Source organism: Hylobates moloch, unplaced genomic scaffold, assembly GCF_009828535.3.
Source record: "Hylobates moloch isolate HMO894 unplaced genomic scaffold, HMol_V3 SCAFFOLD_29, whole genome shotgun sequence".
NCBI classification, from domain to species: Eukaryota; Metazoa; Chordata; class Mammalia; order Primates; family Hylobatidae; genus Hylobates; species Hylobates moloch.
Genome location: NW_026652304.1, coordinates 3,916,183 through 3,937,709, shown reverse-complemented (window position 1 = coordinate 3,937,709; position 21,527 = coordinate 3,916,183). Strand labels below are relative to the sequence as shown.

Below are 21,527 nucleotides of genomic sequence, written 5' to 3'. Positions count from 1 at the left end.
GGCAGGAGAATTGCTTGAACCTGGGAGGCGGAGGTAGTGGCGAGCCGGAGATCGCGCCACTGCACTCCAGCCTGGGCAACAAGAGCGAAACTCTGGCTCAAATAAATAAATAAATAAATAAATAAATAAATAAATAAATTGTATAACAGGCCAGGTGCACTGGCTCACACCTGTAATCTCAACACTTTGGGAGGCCAAGGAGGGCAGATCACCTGAGGTCAGGAGTTCAAGACCAGCCTGGCCAACATGTTGAAACCCCACCTCTATTAAAAATACAAAAATTAGCTGGGCGTGGTGGCGGGCACCTGGAATCCCAGCTACTCGGGAGGCTGAGGCACGACAATTGCTTGAACTCAGGAGGTGGAGGCTGCAGTGAGCGGAAATCGTGCCACTGCACTCCAGCCTGGGCAACAGAGTGAGACTCCATCTCAAAAAAAATAAAATAAAATAAAATAAATTGTGTAACAAATTGAAAAGTTAGGCATAACTTTAAAGTTCTACAAGAATAATTAGCTGGGCATGGTGGCCCATGCCTGTAGTCCTGCCTACTTGAGAGGCTGAGATGAGAGAATTGCTTGAGCCCAAGGGAAAAAAAAAACCCATCAAAGCACAACTTGTGAAAGTTTCATTTTTGTCAAACTTTTATTTTTATTTTTTAGAGACAAGGTTTCATTCTGTTGCCCAGGCTGTACTGCAGTGGCATGATCATAGCTCACCATAACCTCAAACTCCTGGGTTCAAGGAATCCTCCCACCTCAGCTTCTCAAAGTGCTGGGATTACAGGTGTGAGCCACCATGCCCAACCCTACTTTGATAATTTTTATGCTGTTTAATTAACTTTTTAAATGCTGATTAATCCCAATTACCCTGATTTGATCATTAGATATTGTATACAGGAATCAAAATATAATGTGTATGCCCAAGATATGTACAACTATTATACATCAGTAAATAATTTCTAAAAAATCAATACAACACTGATCAGAATATACTAATTTTATGGCTAATGGGTCACAACCTACAGACTAAAAAAGGTCTCAATTCATATGCGACCAAGGTATTTTTTTAAAAGCAGTCTTTTTTTTTTTTTCAAATATTTTTTAGAGACAGGGTCTCATTCTGTCATCCAGTCTAGAATGCAATAAAATGGCCCTAGTTTTGAGAGTAAGGCTCCACCTCAAAAATAAAAGAGAAAAGGAATCTTGACGCAATTTAAAAACTAATCTTGGGCAACATAACAATACCCCATCTCTAAAAAAAAAATAAGCCAGGCATGTTGGTTTGTGCCTGTGGTCCCAGCTACTCTGGAGGCTGGGTGGGAGGATTGCTTGAGCCTGGGAAGTTAAGGTTGCAGTGAGCCATGATTGCACCACCGTACTCCAGCCTGGGGAACAGACCGAGACCCTGCCTCAGAAAAACCCTCAAAAACCTATATATAGTTTTGATTCAACTGTATTATAGTAATGGGTCTTAACTCAGCCTAAAAACTATATATGGTGACGGCTGTACATTATATATGTATTTAATGCCACTGAACTGTATACTTAAAAATGGCCAAGTCCGGGTGCAGTGGCTCACATCTGTAATCTCAGTACTTTGGGAGGCTGAGGCGGGCAGATCACCTGAGGTCAGGAGTTCTAGACCAGCCTGGCCAACATGGTGAAAACCCCTTCTCTACTAAAAGTACAAACAAATTAGCTAGATATGGTGGTGCACACTTGTAATTTCAGCTACTCGGGAGGCTGAGGCAGGAGAATCACTTGACCCCAGGAGGCAGAGGTTGCAATGAGCCGAGATTGCGCCACCGCACTCCAGCCTGGGCAACAGAGTGAGACTCCGTCTCAAAACAAACAAACAAACAAAAAAAAACCCCAGTAAAGTGTTATGTATATTTTACAATAAGAAAATGGTAGGTCGGGCATGGTGGCTCATGCCTGTAATCCCAGCACTTTGGGAGGCCAAGGCAAGCGGATCACCTGAGGTCAGGAGTTCGAGACCAGCCTGGCTACATGGTGAAACCCCGTCTCTACTAAAAATACAAAAATTAGCTGGGTGTGGTGGTGGGTTCTTGTAATCCCAGCTACTCGGGAGTCTGAGGCGGGAGAATCACTTGAACCCAGGAGGTGGAGGGTGCAGTGAGCTGAGACTGCGCCATTGCACTCCAGTCTGGGCAACAAGTGAGAAACTCCATCTCAAAAAAAAAAAAAAAAAAAAAAACCAGAAAATGGTAAAAAAAACTATATATATAATATTGAAATGAAATTTAAGATAATGTTTTGCTTTATAACTTACATGATTTAATCTTAAGTACCTTTAAACAAAAGCTTAGACTTAAGTAAAAGTCTTTGGCCTAACAACAAAAGGTCTAAAAAGTCCTTCACTGACAAACTTAAGACTCCTTACGAAATAAAATATTTTCTAGGCCGAGCATGGTGACTCACACCTATAATCCTAGCACTTTGGGAGGCTGAGGCAAGAGGATCATTTGAGCCCAGGAGTTCAAGACCAGCCTGAACAACATAGTGAGATGCCATGTCTATAAAAAATAAATAAATAAAAGATAAATAAAATAAAATATTTGCCCCTTCTGGTAATTATATGGATATGGTAAAGGATATGGAGGGACAGATATAGGGAAATAGATTAAGTTCAAAGAGATAGGCTGTTTCTCTCAAAAAAATTAAGGACAAATATTGAACAATATTTAAAAAGCAGCTCAGTAGAATCTGAGGTATAATATTCTATCTAGAAGACCAGCTCAAATAGACTATTACTTTCATTTTTTTTTTTTTTTTTTTTTTTTTTTGAGACAGAGTCTCACTCTGTTGCCAGGCTGGAGTGTAATGGTGCGATATCGGCTCACGGCAACCTCCGCCTTCTAGTATCAAGCGATTCTCCCACCTCAGCCTCCAAAGTAGCTGAGATTACAGGTGCCTGCCACTACACCCAGCTAATTTTTTTGTATTTTAGTAGAGATGGGGTTTCACCATGTTGGTCAGGCTGGTCTCGAACTCCTGACCTCAGGTGATCCGCCCACCTCAGCCTCCCAAAGTGCTGGGATTACAGGCGTGAGCCACCACGCCTGGCAAGACTTATTTTCTTAACGTTTTTTTCCTCTTGTGACATAGTTGAGCCTTGTTATAAATGCCACCCTCCACTGGACCTGTAAGTTCTACAATTTCCAATTTTAAATTTCTGTTGGTCCTCAGTGATTTAAGTTTCTCAGTGGGATTCAACCATAATCTGCTTTATAAAGTTCTATTATACAAGGAATATGAGGCCAGGCGTGGTGGCTCACACCTGTAATCCCAGCACTTAAGGAGGCTGAGGTGGGGGGATCACTTTAGCCTAAGAGTTTGAGACCAGACTGGGAAACATAGGGAGATCCCATCTCTATCAAAAAATTTAAAAATGAGCAGGTCACAGTGGGGCACACCTCTGGTTCCACCCACTCAGGAGGCTGAGGTGGGAGGATTGTTTGAGCCTGGGAGATCAAGGCTGTAGAGACTGCACTCCCTCCTGGGCAAGACAGCAAGACCCTCTCTCAAAAAGTTTTTAAAAAAAATATGGTACCTGTGAGATTCACAAGCCATTTACAGTTTCGACAGTGGCTTAATAAAGTCTACTCTATTTTTACCAAGTAAAAATCTGATAAAAAAAATGTCAAAACTATTATTTTAAAAAACTCCTGGCTGGGCTTGGTGGCTCATGCCTGTAATCCCAGCACTTTGGGAGGCCAAGGTGGGCAGATCACCTGAGGTCAGGAGTTCGACACCAGCCTGGCCAACATGGTGAAACCCCATCTCTACCCAAAATACAAAAATTAGCTGGGTGTGGAGGCAGGCGCCTGTAATCCCAGCTACTCGGGAGGCTTGAACCTGGGAGGCGAAGGTTGCAGTGAGCTGAGATCGTGCCACTGCACTCCAACCTGGATGACAAGAGCAAAACTCCGTCTCAAGGAAAAAAACAAACAAACAAACAAAAAACCCTCTTATTAGATTCCAGCAATTAGAATTAAGTAGAACTCATAATACTGCTGATGGTTAAAGTGGATTATTATTAATATAAGTTTCAAGTAATATTATATAGAAATCTGTGTAATAACTCACATACTCATGTTTTGTTTTGATTTTTATTTTTGAGACAAGGTCTAGCTCTGTTGCCCAGGCTGGAGTGTAGTGGTACAAGCATAGCTCACTGCAGCCTCAACCTCCCAGGCTCAAGTGATCCTCCCACCTCAACCTTCCTAGTAGCTAGGACTACAGGCACACACCACCACATCTGGCTAATTTTTTTATTTTTGTAGAGATGAAGTCTTCCTATGTTGTCTAGGCTGGACTTGAACTCCTGGCCTCAAGTGATCCTTCTACTTTGGCTTCCCAAAGTGCTAGGATTACAGGAGTGAGCCACTGTGTACTGTGCTCGGTAGTCATACCGTCTTAACATGTAACTACATATAGCATTGACATCTGATCTAAATTTTCTCTTCCGAGTACTTAAGCCATTAAAACATACAGCAGACATTATTCTCACCTGTTGCCATTTCTGCTGGAGGTATGTATCTTTGACTGAGTACAGATACTTGTTCATTTGGTCAAGAACTCCCTGATAATAGACCATCGCAGAGTCATAGTTTCCCAGCAATGCATATTCACGAGCCAATTTTACATTCTCACTAATCATAAGAAGACTCATGTTCAACTGTAAGCTAAAAAGAAGAAGAAGAAAAAAAGAAACACTTTAGGTTTACATGTCTCTTAAAAATAAGTATAGTTATTAAAAAATACTTTCCAGGGCTCCCTCAAGAAACTCACAGTCACACATACCACACTTCCCATCTCTGTATGTGTGCTCATGCTATTTCCATTCCTTCAAAGAAATTTTTTTTTTTTTTTGAGACAGAGTGCTGCTCTGTGGCCCAGGCTGGAGTGCAATGACATGATCTCGGCTCACTGCAACCTCTGCCTCCCGGGTTCAAGCGATTCTCCCACCTCAGCCTCCCAAGTAGTTGGGATTACAGGCACCCACCATCATGCCCGGCTAATTTTTGTTGTATTTTTGTAGAGACGGGGTTTCACCATGTTGGCCCGGCTGGTCTCGAACTCCTGACCTCAGGTGATCTGCCCGCCTTGGCCTCCCAAAGTGCTGGGATTACAGGCATGAGCTACTGCGCCCGGCCTCAAAGAAATCTTTTATTTAGGAGGCTAAGGCAGGCAGCTCACTTCAGGCCAGGAGTTCAAGACCAGCCTGGCCAATATGACGAAACCCTGTCTCTACTAAAATGTAAAAATTAGCTGGGTGTGGTGGCACATACCTATAGTCCCAGCTACTTGGGAGGCTGAGACACAAGAATTGCTTGAACCAGGGTAGCAGAGGTTGCAGTAGGCCAAGATCACGCCACTGTACTCCAGCCTGGGAGATGGAGCAAGATTCTGTTTAAAAACAACAACAACAACAACAAAAAAAACCAGGCCGGGCGCGGTGGCTCATGCCTGTAATCCTAGCACTTTAGGAGGCTGAGGTGGGTGGATCACGAGGTCAGGAGATCAAGACCATCCTGGCCAACATGGTGAAACTCGGTCTCTACTAAAAATACAAAAATTAGCCGGGCATGGTGGCACGTGCCTGTAATCCCAGCTACTCAGGAGGCTGAGGCAGGAGAATCACTTGAACCAGGGAGTCGGAGGTTGCGGTGAGCCGAGATCGCGCCACAGCACTCCAGCCTGGCAACAGCGTGAGACTGTCTCAAAAAATAAAAAAAAAATTAAAAAAAATTTAAAACATTGTTTTAAAAAAGTTCCCACATTCAAACCCTCCCTATTGTCAAAGCCCAGCTCAAATGGCAGTTTTCCTAACATGTCTACCCCTGAACTCCTCAGTTCAAAATAAACTCTCCCTCCTCTAAAGTCCCCTTGCACTTTACTGTGACTTTCATCCCAAGACACTTGTCTACTTCAAATTATAGTTTCTATATACGTCTTATCTCTAGTAGACTGTTATCTGACAGTAGGATTTGCATCTGAAAGGTGTGAGACTATAGGATCCTTGCATGACACACATCTTATTAAACATCTGCAGAATGAATAGTGAGTATTAGACACATTTTTTGAAGCAGTATGGATTAGCAGAAGGCGTTATGTATTTTGAAGTTAGAAAAATCTTGGCTAGAATTGTCATTGTGCCACCTTAGTCAAGTCCCTTAACTTTTTTCTAAGCCTATTTTCATATCTGTAGAACTGTCATAGCAACTACTTTCAGGAGTTATGCTATAAACAATAAATGGCTATTTAAAGTACTAAGCATACTACTTGACAAATAGTAGGTCTTCAATAAATGTTAAATGTATCTGCCATGAAACTTTCTATATATGAGAACCTAATCCAACCTTTGAACCTAGGAGTTCAAGACCAGCCTGGGCAACATGGCAAAACCCTATCTCTACAAAAAATACAAAAATTAGCAGAGCATGGTGGTGTGCGCCTGTAGTCCCAGCTACTCAAGAGGCTGAGGTGCCGGGCGCGGTGGCTCACGCTTGTAATCCCAGCACTTTGGGAGGCCGAGGCGGGCGGATCACGAGGTCAGGAGATCGAGACCATGGTGAAACCCCGTCTCTACTAAAAATACAAAAAATTAGCCGGGCGTGGTGGCGGGCGCCTGTAGTCCCAGCTACTCGGAGAGGCTGAGGCAGGAGAATGGTGTGAACCCGGGAGGCGGAGCTAGCAGTGAGCCGAGATCGCGCCACTGCACTCCAGCCTGGGTGACAGAGCGAGACTCCGTCTAAAAAAAAAAAAAAAAAAAAAAAAAAAAAAAGAGGCTGAGGTGGGAGGATTAGCTGAGCCTGGGGAGGTCAAAGCTACAGTAAGCCGAGATAGTGCCACTGTACTCCAGCCTGGGCAACACAGACAGAGTGAGACTGTATCTCAAGAAAACATTTTAAAAAAATGCACTTAGTAGGATATGGATATACGGATGTGGATATAAAGCATTAGAAGCAGATGCCTGATAAATGTCAGCTTTGTTAATGTTCACAATGACTATTATTATTTTCTAACTGTAAATCACACGGTGAAGTTCAAGGCTGGAAAGATTAACGTGCTTTTAGGGGGCAATAATTTGGATTAGGGATGTGGCTATGGGAATAAAAAGAAACAAATCAGAAACACTGCGGTGAAAGAACTGCTGAGATTACTTAGGAACTCACTGTGTGGAGAAGAAGTTGAAAATGAATGAAGTTTCAAGCCTAGAGGACTAAAAAGGTGAAGAAATCATGAAAGATTACAGTAAAGCTGTGAAGACATATAAGTATAAAGAAAAGATTTTTTTTACTTCTTTTGTGTGTCAGTGGGGTATCTAGATAAGTGTATTTCATAGCTAGTTTTCTAGCTGCATCCTTTCTGATTGGCACTGGCCAATCTTTGCTCACTCTAGCCCTATCCCACCATCAGGCAGAAAAACAGCAGTGCCAGCCCAATACCAGACAGAGATAGCAGAGTATTTCAGGGCCAACCTAGAACCTGGATAGAGTGAGGAGCTGATGAAAAAAGAGATGTCAACACAGCAGCTCTTAAGAGTGGTCTCAGCCAGGCGCGGTGGCTCATGCCTGTAATCCCAGCACTTTGGGAGGCTGAGGCAGGAGGACTGCTTGAGCTTAGGAGTTCAAGACCAGCCTGGGCAACACGGAAAAACCCCATCTCTACAAAAAATACAAAAATTAGCAGAGCATGGTAGTGTGCGCCTGTTGTCCCAGCTACTCGGGAGGCTGAGGTGGGAGGATTACCTGAGCCTGGGAAGGTCAAAGCTGCAGTAAAGCCGAAATAGTGCCACTGTACTCCAGCCTGGGCAACGGAGACAGAGTGAGATTGTATCTCAAGAAAACATTTAAAAAAAAAAAGCTCGATCGAGACCATCCTGGCTAACATGGTGAAACCCCATCTCCACTAAAAATACAAAAAAATTAGCCGGGCGAGGTGGCGGGCGCCTGTAGTCCCAGCTACACGGGAGGCTGAGGCAGGAGAATGGCGTGAACCCGGGAGGCGGAGCCTGCAGTGAGCCGAGATCGCGCCACTGCACTCCAGCCTGGGTGAAAGAGCAAGACTCCGTCTCAGAAAAATAAAAAATAAAAAAAATAAAAGCTCCAGGCCCAGATGATTTCTCTAAGTATGGTGGTTTTTTTGGTTTTTAGGTTTTTTGGCTTTTTTTGTTTTTTTTTTTCTTTTTTTGAGACGGAGTCTCACTGTGTTGCCAGCCTGGAGTGCAGTGGCGCAATCTCGGCTCACCACAACCTCCGTCTCTCAGGTTCAAGTGATTCTCCTGACTCAGGCTCCCGAGTAGCTGGGATTACAGGCATGTGCCACCACACCTGGCTAATTTTGTATTTTCAGTAGAGACAGGGTTTCTCCATGTTGGTCACGCTGGTCTCGAACTCCCGACCTCAGGTGATCTGCCCGCCTCGGCCTCACAAAGTGCTGGGATTACAGGTGTGAGCCACCGCACTCGGTCTGGACTCGTGGGTTTTTTTTGTGTTTTTTTGAGACAGAGTCTCGCTCTGTCACTCAAGCTAGAGTGCAGTGGGGAGATCTCGGCTCACTGCAAGCTCCGCCTCTTGGGTTGATGCCATTCTCCTGCCTCAGCCTCCCAAGTAGCTGGGACTACAGGCGCCCGCCACCACGCCCAGCTAATTTTTTGTATTTTTTAGTAGAGACGGGGTTTCACCATGTTAGCCAGGATGGTCTCGATCTCCTGACCTCGTGATCCACCTGCCTTGGCCTCCCAAAGTGCTGGGATTACAGGCGGGAGCCACTGCGCCCGGCCTGCCGTGGGGTTTTTTTTAACCAAACTTCTAAACAGAAATAATTCCAGCCACATAAAAGTTGATCCAGAAAACAAGAGAAAAGCTGAGCAATTCTCTTTTATGAGGCTGAAATCATCTCAATTAACTGAATAAGAACACAAGACCCATTTCACTTATGAACATGGAAATCCTAATATTAGTTTACCTACAATGCATCAACACACACACTGCATGATCAAGAAGGGTTTATCCCAGAAATGAATGGATGACTTAAGATCAGAAAATCTCTCATTGTAATTCCTCACAGTAATGGACAAAAGTACCTCACAAGAAAATGAGGAAAGAGCATAAAGGGCAATTCACAGAAAAGAAACCCAAACGGCTAACAAGCACAGACAGGAGTGACCAATAAATACAAACTGAAGCCATGAGAAACCTCTTTTTATTTTTTTAATTGTTTTGGAGACAGAGTCTCACTCTGTTGCCCAGGCTGGAGTGCAGTGGTGTGATCTCGGCTCACTGCAACCTCTGCCTCCCAGGTTCGAGCAATTCTCCTGCCTCAGCCTCCCGAGTAGCTAGGACTACAGGTGCTCGCCACCACACCCAGCTAATTTTTGTATTTTTAGTAGAGATGGGGTTTCACCATGTTGGCCAGGATGGTCTCAATCTCTTGACCTTGTGATCCGCCCACCTGGGCCTCCCAAAGTGCTGGGATTACAGGCGTAAGCCTATGTGCCCGGCCAAGAGACCTCTTTTATTTACCAGACTCAAAACTACAATGATACTAAGCATTGGCAAGGATTTGGGAAAAAGGAAACCTTTACATCAATTTGCAGGCATAAACTAGCATAGTCATTTTGGAGTGCAATCTGCCAGTACTTGGGGAAATTATGTATGCATGTATATGTATATGTATATACACACACACATACACACACATATATATGTATATATACACCCCGTGACCCAGCAATCCCACTCTTGTGTAAATCTCCCAGAGAAAGTCTCACACAGATCCATAAAGGAACTTGGTTTTGGACATTAATGACAGAAATCTTTGAGAAATCAAGTAGAGTCAATCTATTTATTCCCTGCTAGGAAATACGGTGGATACAGACCACAGGGTACCATGTAGCAGATAGAAGCAATGAATAAAATTTACATATAGCAACATGGATGGATCATCAAAATACAGGGTTGGCTGAAAAAAAGGTCTCAGACACAGAACAAGATCTAAATCCCAATGTCATTTTATAAATTAAAAATACATATGCTACATAAAATGCTCATTTTTAAAGGATGCATACATATCCAAGAAAGTACCTTAAACATATTAGAGAGTCTATGGAAGGTGAGGAGGAAAATATGTGAGTGGAGAAATTGCTTACGACAAGTAGGAGAGAAACAAAAAATAAATATAACAAAAGAAGGGCCTTATATCCATGGATAATCATAGGGAGCCTTTAAGATGGCACTCAACGACCTTTGACTCTTGGTATCCGTACCCTTATATAATTACTACCCCTTGAATGTGTGCTTGTAACAAATAACATAATAACATTTCTGAGATTAGACTATGACTTGCATCTTGCTTGCTGTCTCTTGCTGGCCCCACTCAAATGGAATACCAGCTCCACGCAGTGAGCTGCCTGGGCAGAGGCTCACATGGCAAAGAGCTGAGGCAGGATCCAGGCCAACAACCAGTGAGGAACTGAGGCCCTCAGTCCACCAGCCCCTGAGGAACTGAATCCTGCCAACAACCATGTGAGTGAGATCAGAAGTGAATCTTTCCTCACTAGAGCCTTGAGATGACTACAGGCCTGGCCAATACCTGATCACAGCTCTGGGAAACACCCTGAATCTAAGGCATCCAGCTAAGTCATGCCCAAATTCCTGACCCAGTGAAACAGTGAGAGAGATAATAAATGTCTGTTGTTTTAAGTCACCAAGTTTTGGGATAATCTGTTATGAAGCAATATAGCTATGAACTAAGGTCTATGAGTAACTCAAGACTGGGCATCTGAGCTCCAAAAGAAAAGGAATAAAATCCTATGACCTAAATCTTGCCTCCCTGGATTCATGACCGCTGATCATATTCTATCTTAACAAAAGCCTAAAGGCCAAGGACCATATCTCTCTGTTATTTACTGATATATCTCTAGCACCCAGAGCCATGTCCTCAAATGTAGATCTCAATCAATCTTCGAATGACTGAATACTGTCTAGTTGTTGTCCTTTTTTTTTGAGACAGGGTCTCACTCTGTAGCCTAGGCTGGAGTGCAGTGGTGCCATCACGGCTCACTGCAGCCTTGATCTTCTGGGCTCAACTGATCCTGAGTAGCTGGGACCACAGATGTATACCACCACACCCAGCTAATTTTTTTTTTTTGGTATGTTTTGTAGAGACGGGGATTTCACCATGTTGCCCAGGCTGGTCTTGAACTCCTGGGCTCAAGTAATCAGCCCACCTTAGCCTCCCAAAGTGCTAGGATTACAGGCATGAGCCACCATGCCTGGCCAGGTTTTTGTTGTAACTACCAAGAGTTTGTAACCTTGTCCAGTTCCTGACCCTCAGCATGGTCACATTCCTTGATCCTCAGCTCATCCCTTCCAAGCTGGGATTACAGCTTGATTCTTGTGTGATTACTTCTGCCCTGAAGCCATCCGTGCCCTACAGAGACACCTAGTCTGGGCAAGGGTGTTAGAAAAGTATAATTGGGGCCCGCTGCTAAAAGTATACAGTTGTTCTAGATGAGCTTGGATGCCAAGCCTTTCATGTCTTTTCCCTCTCTCCCTCTTTTCCTTAATAGTCACCCTGGAGATCATTCTTCCCATTTTCCCACTAAAAAAATCTAAAATAATCAGGCATGGTGGTTCATGCCTGCAATCCTAGTACTTTGGGGTGCCAAGACAAGAGGATCGCTTGAGCCCAGGAGTTCAAGACCAGCCTGGCCAACATAGTGAAGCCCTATCTCTACAAAAATTACAAAAAATTAGCTGGGCATGATGGGGCACGCCTGTAGTCCCAGCTACCAGGAGGCTGAGGTGGGAGGATCACCTGAGCCCAGGAGGTCAAAGCTGCAATGAGCTGTGATCACGTCACTGCACTCCAGCCTGGGTAAGAGAGTAAGGCTCTGTCTAAAAAAAAAAAAAAAAAAAAAAAAAAAAATTAAATTAAATAAAAATAAATTTAAATTAAGTTGTTACTTATATATAGGTGGTCCTCGTTTTTTTCTTGAGGGCCATGATTCAATGGCCCAAAGCTCATACAAGTCCCTCCAAGCCTTCTTTAAAGGTTCCATGTCTTGAACTCTTTCTAGTCAGATAAAATTCTTTAGAAGCCAATGAATTGATATTTTCTAACAAATATGAATGTAAAGTCTAATCCAAGGCCACATTAACAAATGACTTGAAAAATCCCTGATTATCAAAGAAACAATGTGTTTGCAGAAAATAGTATTAAAGCACTCTTAGTTCACTAAATGTTAGCTGAAAATAATTTTCCCCATTCCCTTATTACTCTCTAAGCCCAAAACATCCTTCTCAAATGAATGTCACAACTGTAAATTTATGAAATTCTCCCAATTTTCAACAATATATCTTTATCATTGCTAAAATTCCACTGCAAGAAGACTAGAAACTGGCTCTATTTATCACAATATCTGGCAATATTTGAAGAAATGAATATATTTGAAATAAAAACTGGCCAGGTGCGGTGGCTCACCCTTGTAATCCCAGCACTTTGGGAGGCCGAGGCGGGCAGATCATGAGGTCAGGAGATCGAGACCATCCTGGCTAACACGGTGAAACCCCGTCTCTACTAAAAATACAAAAAATTAGCTGGGTGTGGTGGTGGGAGGCTGTAGTCCTAGCTACTCGGGAGGATGAGGCAGGAGAATGGCATGAACCCGGGAGGTGCAGCTTGCAGTGAGCCAAGATCGCACCACTGCACTCCAGCCTGGGCGACAGAGCAAGACTCCATCTCAAAAAACAAAACAAAAAAAAAAAAAGAAAAAAAAAAAGCTGACTGACACAGTTTAAGCACTATGAACTATAAACACATCTATTGGTTCAACATTAATAGAACACTTATAAAGATGAGACTGCCCCAAAATTCAGGCTCTTGGTTACACAGATTATTAGAGAGAAGGATAACTGTACGCTATGCCTGCTTTATCTCACAGCAAGTTTTTCCTTTGCATTATTCTAACAGAACCACCCTTTTGCTTACATGCCTTGAGTATTTATGAGTTAGCTAATGACTAAATTAACTTATTTAAAGTGAGCAAGATGCAATGCGAAATTTTAACTCAAGTGACAGAATGAAATTTTTTAAAATACTGAAATCCCAATTTCACAGCAAATTTTACAGCAAATATAGTATGTGATACAGTGTTGTGTCTCCACAGAGAAATTTGTTTTTTTCTCCTCTAGGATTAGGAAAAAGAAGTGATCACAGAGACTGAAAAAGAACAGGCAAAATTTCCAAATATCTGAGTTCTAAGATTCTTATTCTCTCTCTAAACAACAAATACAGGGCCCGGCCTATTTCACACCTAAAGAGGATACCTTACCCATTTAATTTTTAAAGGACTCAGGCTGGGCTCCACTTATTTGCAGTTTTTTAACATAACGTGCATGGGTCATTCATTCAAGAAATATTAAAGGAACACCAACTAAGTTGCAAGGAATTGCACTGAAGACAAAAATAAGACAGAATTAGACCTTGAAATCCTTGAAGTTTAATAGAAGGGATATCACCTTATTTATTCTAGGTGGGTTTTGTTTTCTTTGCTTAGTAAGAGAAGACAAACATAGAATATTATTAAACACAGACTAAAAAATCGGCAGCAATGTTGGAAGCCTGAAAATGTTTTTAAAATACCTATCTGTAAAATTTATTTCCTAAAACAAAAAGATCACGAAACCCAATCATGCATCTTCCTGAAGGCATTTCAGTAAAGCAAGTGTACATGACTTCAAAAGCGGCCATACATTGGTAAGCAATTTTCAGAATGTTCATCTCTGGGATATGGAAGAAACCACACGCTAATTTACAGTCAGCCACTGATGATTACGAATAAGCACAATAAATGAATGACCCATGACCAATTACAGCATGGCATACATTTTTCTTACCTTTATAACCATCATATGATAAATACTTAAGCACAAGAAAGTTACCACTATTTTTTAAAAACACCAAAAAGCAACCTGTTCAGAAAAAAAGTACATATAAAGTCCATCTATTTGTACAGTAAACTTTCAGTTTACCCTAAACAAACAAATCAATGAGTATAATTATTAAAATGTAATTTAAAAGTCATATTCAAGCCCTATCGATAAACGCCACAAGCAAAAGCTATTTAGCATGTTATCAACACTGACCATATTATGTGATAATACTATCTTTTTTAAACAGTCAAGTGGCTAAAAAAACCCGAACTATTGTTAACAGAAATTCAACAATGTTAATAGAGTGAATTCAACAAGATTCTCTAATCTTCAATATTTCTCAGCATCTTCATACCAGTTTCAAAATGAGGTGGAGAATCCCTTGCGGACTACATAGCATGTCTATTACCTATAAAAATGTAAACGCTTCTTGAATAACCAACGCTATAAAGAAGCTTTATATAGCTTTTCATAGTCTAGGAGTGTTGAAAAGTTGATCAGTACTGCGTGTTTTTTTTTTTTTAAAGGTATTTACAGGTCACAAGTTGTTAATGTTAATACGAAACAAAGTTTTGCTCCTATTTCTTGGTATAAGAACAAAAACCGGCCGGGCGCAGTGGCTCACGCCTGTAATCCCAACACTTTGGGAGGCCTAGGCGGGCGGATCACAATGTCAGGAAATCGAGACCAGCCTGGCCAACACGGTGAAACCCCATCACTACTAAAATACAAAAAATTTGCCGGGCGTGGTGGAGCCCGGCTGTAGTCCCAGCTACTCGGGAGGCTGAGGCAGGGGAATCGCTTGAACCCGGGAGGCGGAGGTTGCAGTGAGCCGAGATTGCGCCACTGCACTCCAGCCTGGCGACAGAGCAAGACTCCGTCTCAAAAAAAAAAAAAAAAAAAAAAAAAAAAAAAAGAACAAAACCCAGCTCTTTTGGAAAAGAAAATAGGGCTTTATACTGAGACATTTAAGTCTGTAAAAACATTTCAAGAATCTGTCTTAACAACATCTACTAAGGTGACTATCATTGTGACTACGTGACAAAGATCTACTGCACCCATTCTAAAACATCGGGAATGTTTTCAGCAATAACTAAAGGTCTAATTTCAAAGAGGAAGACGTAAATTAGTGCTTTCAAGAGAAAAGAGCATCACTGCGCTGTTGGAAGTTAGTAACTAATATAAAAGCGGCCCTTCGCGGTTATAACAGGAAACTATTTTTGATTAAATAAGAGCTTGAGATTATCCACTGTAAGGCACTTCAGGATCTACGTTTATCTCTAACTTTGTCATCACATTTGTATGAAACAACTGTTGCGAGGGAAAACTTTTCTAAAAGGTACCAACTCTAAACCAAAAGGCCCACAGGCCTTCCATAGGACGCCGGGCTCTAGAATAAATAAGAAATAATATCCCCAACAATATCACTCGAACCTAATAAATTTTAAGAAAAGAAGTTGCCTCCCAATGTCAAGGCCATCGGGGTTTTTACCTGTGAGGGTTTCGGGGTGGGGGGCGTGAGCGGGTTCGGGAGAGAACCAGTCGAAAAAGCGAAGGACTAAAAACTCTCGGCTGGTGACTTCGCTAACGACACAGATCAAAAGATGGGATCGACAGGAGCCCCCGAAAAGTCCCCTGCCGGACAGGATTCCTCAGGTAGGGGGACTGTCACCTAAGCCAAGTTATCGAGGACAACAGCAAGGACCTAAGACCTCAGCTCAGGCACAGGCAGGCTCACGGAGGGTTGCGCGGCGGGTTCTCGCTGCGGGCCCCCCGAGTCCCTCACCAGCCCGGCCCTGGAAAATCAGGGGTCCCCAGAGCGCCGCCAGAGTGAAAACTCACCTGCGGCGGCCCAAGCTCCTCGGGAAACCGCCCAACGCCAGGCACAGGGGATTGGCCGAGTGGAGGAGGGCCTGACCCAGTACAGCCCACCTTGCTCTCCGCTCACGGCCCCAGTACTGCCCAGTTCAATCGTCAACACCACCTGCTGGCGCGGCTCCTGCTCGCGGAGAATTTGAAGACAAACCCGCCAGGGTCACTTCCGGTGCCGGGGACGACCTGGCCGACTCCGGCGCACGCTGGGCGACGCCCCGGGAGCGAGGTCGCTGGGCGGGAGCGGCGGAAGAGGGTGTGGCCGGGCCCGGGGACGCGCGTGCGCAGTCTGGCGCCACCTCCTCCTAGCGGACGAGGCGGAGACCAGGGATAGTATAGACCTTGGTATAGATGATATTGTGGTACTACCTCGCCTGTGTACCTTGTTCAGGTGCTTGCTCACTTTCCCTCCCATTTGATTTTCACCACACTCACACACACACCGAGGTCAGGTGAATGTCCAGGATCAAGCAATTCGTTTATGACGAATCCTGTTTTAGAACCTTGTATTCAGAATTCCCCGCCTGGGCTCCGTGTCATGACATAACAATAGGGAGGGGGTAAACAAAGATTCTCGGACACATTGCTAGTGGGATTTTATTTTCTTGATTTTTTTTTATCACCGTTTTAATACGACCAGATAAGGAAAATTATGCTATTTCATGACTTACAGATATGTACTGCACAGGGCTTCTTCCAGTCTCAATCTCCACCCTCTGCCATCACTTGGGGCAGAATAGGGCACTTATCACACATTCCTTTAAAAACCCAAGGTAATTAAGTTTCTAACATTAAAGCATCCCGACTGGGCACAGTGGCTCATCCCTGTAATCCCAGCACTTTGGGAGGCTGAGGCGGGAGAATAGCTTGAGCCGGGAGTTCGAGACCAGCCTGGGCAACATATGAGACCCCCGTCTCTACAAAAAGCACAAAAATTGGCTGGACATGGTGGCGCGCGCCTGTAGTCCCACCTACTCAGGAGGCGGACACAAGAGGATCACTTGAGCCCAGGAGTTTGAGGCTGCAGTGGGCCATGATGGTGCCATTGCACTTCAGTCTGGGAGACAGAGTGAGGCCCTATCTCTAAAAAAATAAAAGCACTCCAGTCATCTAACATAGACATGTAAAAGCAATTCAGGGGAAATACATCCATTCAGTCAACAAATGTTTACTCAGCAACTACTATGTGTGAGACAGTGTTGGCACTGGGTATACAGTGGTCACAAAATAGAACGTTTCATGGGGCTTAAAGTCTTGTAACATTCTCAACTGAGTGGAAAATAATAGTTTCACTGTAGTAAATATGAACTCTATTGTAATAGGGAACAGGAAACTATATTTAGTATATATTTTCGGAATCAAAACCAATTCAGGGAGGTACAGATTAATTACCCTAATTCGACCTTCATCCTTTATGTGAGTTCAAAGGTATGCTAATTCATAAAGCCAATTTACAGCTTAAAAACTTCTCAAAGGCCACAAAATGAATACACATTGTATGATTCCATTTATAAGAAATTCTAGGCCAGGCACGGTGGCTCACACCTGTAATCCCAGCACTTTGGGAGGCTGAGACGGGTGGGTCACTTGAGTTCAGGCATTTGAGACCAGCCTGGCCAACATGGTGAAACCCCGTCTCTACTAAAAATACAAATATTAGCTGGGCCTGGTGGTGCATACCTGTAATCTCAGCTACTTGGGTGGCTGAGGCACGACAATCGCTTGAATCCAGGAGGCAGAGGCTGCAGTGAGCCAAGATCGTGCCATTGCACTCCAGCCTGGGTGACAGAGCAAGACTCTGTCTCAAAAAAAAGAAAAAAAAGAAAAAAAAAAGAAATTCTAGAACAGGCAAAACTAATCTATAGTAATAGCTGATCAATGGTTGGCTGCCTGAGGCTGTATTCAGGAGGAGGGGGAGAAGAAATAGATTGCTGAAAGTCCCCAGGAAATGTTTTTTTTTTTTTTTTGAGACGGAGTCTTGCTCTGTCACCCAGGCTGGAGTGCAGTGGCGCAATCTCGGCTCACTGCAAGCTCCGCCTCCCGGGTTCACGCCATTCACCTGCCTCAGCCTCTCCGAGTAGCTGGGACTACAGGCGCCCGCCACCACGCCCGGCTAATTTTTTGTATTTTTTTAGTAGAGACGGGGTTTCACCGTGGTCTCGATCTCCTGACCTCGTGATCCGCCCGCCTCGGCCTCCCAAAGTGCTGGGATTACAAGCGTGAGCCACCGCGCCCGGCCCCCAGGAAATGTTTAAGGTGATGGAAAGGAAATGTTCTGTTAGGGTAGTGCTTACACAGGTGTATACATTTATTAAAATTCATCAACAGTACACAAACTGGGCACATTTTATTACGTGTACGTACGCGTATTATATATGAAGATTTTTTGGGTTTTTGTTGTTGTTTTGAGACAGAGTGTAGCTCTGTCGCCCAAGCTGGAGTGTAGTGGCGCGATCTCGGCTCACTGCAACCTCCACTTTCCAGGTTGAAGCCTCACCCTCCGGAGTAGCTGGGATTACAGGTGCCCGCCACCACGCCCAGCTAATTTTTGTATTTTTAGTAGAGACAGGGTTTCACTGTGTTGGCCAGTCTGGTCTCGAACTCCTGACCTCATGATCTGCCCACCTCAGCCTCCCAAAGTGCTGGGATTACAAGTGTGAGCCATTGCTCCTGGCTGAAGATTTTTTTTAGGTGGAAAGACAAACCTCCAGAGAGTGGCTTACATTCACCACTTCCATTTCTTTACTAGCTGTACTAGTCAAGCAGGAGTGGGTTATGCTGTAGCAACCTCTAAGTCACAGAGGCTTCAACAACAGCATTTTTTTCTTATCTACTGTTTATGTTCATAGCTTGAGTGGATGCAGGCAGTGGGACCCTTGGCAGTGAAAAAAAGAAAGGGAGATAAATTGCACAGCCTCTGCCTGGATGTGAAACTTGCCGCTCTGCCTACATTTTTTTGGCCAGAGCAAGTCACTGGTCAAGCCTGACTTCAAAGAAATGGGGGTGTTCATCTCTGCATTGTGCCTTGAAGAAGCAGAATATTTGTGTACCACTCTCATGACTAGGAGTCATTTTCTTCTTTTACAGTGTGGCTTCTACAACCACCACCCTTCTAAAATGATTGTATCCAAACTGTGACTCAGAAAATCTGACATTAGGCCGGGTGTGGTGGCTCATGCTTGTAATCCCAGCACTTTGGGAGGCTAAGGGGGGCGGATCACGAGGTCAGGAGATCGAGACCACGGTGAAACCCCGTCTCTACTAAAAATACAAAAAATTAGCCGGGCGTGGTGGCGGGCGCCTGTAGTCCCAGCTACTCAGAGAGGCTGAGGCAGGAGAACGGTGTGAACCCGGGAGGCGGGGCTTGCAGTTAGCCGAGATTGCGCCACTGCACTCCAGCCCGGGCGACAGAGCGAGACTCCGTCTCAAAAAAAAAAAAAAAAAAGAAAAAGAAAATCTGAGATTATATTTTCCTGGTGAATGGTCAGATTAATTTGGCAGACTCACAGAACACACGAAAAGAAGTTAAGGGAAAAGAGGTAGAAAGATAGGTGCCAGCTAAAGAGTTTAAACTTTATTCAGTACACAAAAGGGGACCCATTGAAAGGTTTCAAATGAAGACATAAGTTATGTAGCAAATAGGAGGATTAATTTGACAGCTAAACGTAGGAAGTTTTGGAGGGGAGAGAGAATAGATTGGGGGACTGTTGCAAGACGTACTGTGACCCCTGGAATTACACAGAAGGGGAATGGCGATGAAGACCTTCTTCACATTATATATTTGTTTCTCTTGCCCTGGTGAGTAAACTTAATGAAGTCAGATACTTTGTCCATTTGAGTACAGCAATGTCTGGCATATTGTAGGTGTTAATTAGATATTTGTAGAATAAATAAAATAAAATAATTTCAAAGAATTTGAGGGCCAAGTGTGGTGGCTCACACCTGTAATCCCAGCACTTTGGGAAGCCAAGGCAGGCGGATCACCTGAGGTCAGGAGTTTGAGACCAGCCTGGCCAAAATGTCAAAACCCCATCTCTACTAAAAACACAAAAATTAATGGGTATGGTGGTGGGCGCCTGTAGTCCCAGCTACTCGGGAGGCTGAGGCAGGAGAATCACTTGAACCCAGAAGTGGAGGTTGCCGTGAGCAGAGATTGCACCACTGCACTCAAGCTTGGGCAATAGAGTGAGACTCTGTCTCAAAAAATAAATACATAAAAGAATTTGAGACACTTTTTACATTTCATGAGAGAAATTGGAAAGGACTTTTAGGACCGGTTTATTAACTTTACTCACATGGTTGATGCATCTGGCATTCCTCTTCTGTGCTTCAAACATTTGAGCCGTCTCCTGGGATACAGTATGTATAAAGCTAGAAAAATCTAACCATAAATAAGATTTACTGAATTTTTAGATTATGTCACACCATAGCTGTAGTTAACAGACTGGGACAGATTCACCAGTGTTCTTCACTGACCTTATACACATTCTTCCTAAACAATAGTTTCCATCACTGATCTGCTAATACCAGGCTGTTGAATGCTACCAAGAAAATCACATCTCTGTGAAGACTGATGTGTCATAATTTCATGTCTTTCTAACCCAGCCAAAATATTTTTCTGCCTATCTCACTTCAGTTATGTCTCACTCTTCCCATTAGTTCAGACTTTTATTTTTTGAAACAGGGTCTTGCTCTGTCCCCCAGGCTGGAGTGCAGTGGCAGGATCTCAGCTCACCACAGCCTTGACCCACTGGGCTCAAGCCATTCTGTCTCAGCCTCCTGAGTAGCTAGAACTACGGGCACATGCCACCAAGCCCAGATAATTTTTAAATTTTTTGTAGAGACAAGGTCTCACCATGTTGCCCAGACTGGTCTCGAACTCCTGGGTTCAGATGATCTTCCCGCTGCAGCCTCCCAAAGTGCTGGGATTACAGATGTGAGCCAGTGCACCCAACCTATTTCAGACTTTTACCCCAGAAAGGCAGCTACCCAGCCCTTTCTGCCCTTTCAGTGAATTACTATGCCTCCAACCTCAAAGAAATAGAAGCTATCAGAAATTCTCTCAACTTGGGCCAGGCACGGTGGTTCGGGCCTGTAATCTCAGCACCTTGGGAGGCGAAGGTGGGTGGATCACCTGAGGTCAGGAGTTCCAGACCAGGCTGTCCAACATGGTGAAACCCCATCTCTACTAAAAATACAAAAATTAGCTGGGCATGGTGGCACGTGCCTATAATCCCAGCTACTTGGGAGGCTGAGGCAGGATTGCTTGAATCCAGGAGGCAGAGCTTTCAGTGAACCGAGATCACACCACTGCACTCCAGCCCGGGCAACATAGCAAGAACCTGTCTCAAAAAATAAAAAAATAAGGCCGGGCGCGGTGGCTCACGCTTGTAATCCCAGCACTTTGGGAGGCCGAGGCGGGCGGATCACGAGGTCAGGATATCGAGACCACGGTGAAACCCCGTCTCTACTAAAAATACAAAAAAATTAGCCGGGCGTGGTGGCGGGCGCCTGTAGTCCCAGCTACTCAGAGAGGCTGAGGCAGGAGAATGGCGTGAACCCGGGAGGCGGAGCTTGCAGTGAGCCGAGATCGCGCCACTGCACTCCAGCCTGGGTGATAGAGCGAGACTCCGCCTCAAAAAAAAAAAAATAAAAAATAAAAAAATAAAAAAAGAAGAAAAAAAAGAAA

The 21,527-nt window shown here is 43.9% G+C and overlaps 1 protein-coding gene across 3 annotated transcripts in view; it reads right to left on the bottom strand.

Moving 5' to 3' along the window:
• The window catches only part of LOC116463213 (katanin p60 ATPase-containing subunit A1), a 59,417-nt gene extending 43,128 nt beyond the window's left edge, over positions 1-16,289 (bottom strand). The window contains exons 1-2 of one of the 3 annotated variants that reach the window (XM_058434517.1): positions 16,221-16,289; positions 4,534-4,708 (exon numbers count right to left, since the gene is read on the bottom strand). In XM_058434517.1, the coding sequence (XP_058290500.1) occupies positions 4,534-4,695 (162 nt within the window). In that variant the 5' untranslated portion in view covers positions 4,696-4,708; positions 16,221-16,289. Of the gene's footprint in view, positions 1-4,533; positions 4,709-15,808; positions 16,060-16,220 lie in introns of those variants that run through there. The other 2 variants (XM_032146213.2, XM_032146211.2) reach the window with 2 other exon arrangements.
• Between the last annotated feature and the right edge of the window lie 5,238 nt (positions 16,290-21,527).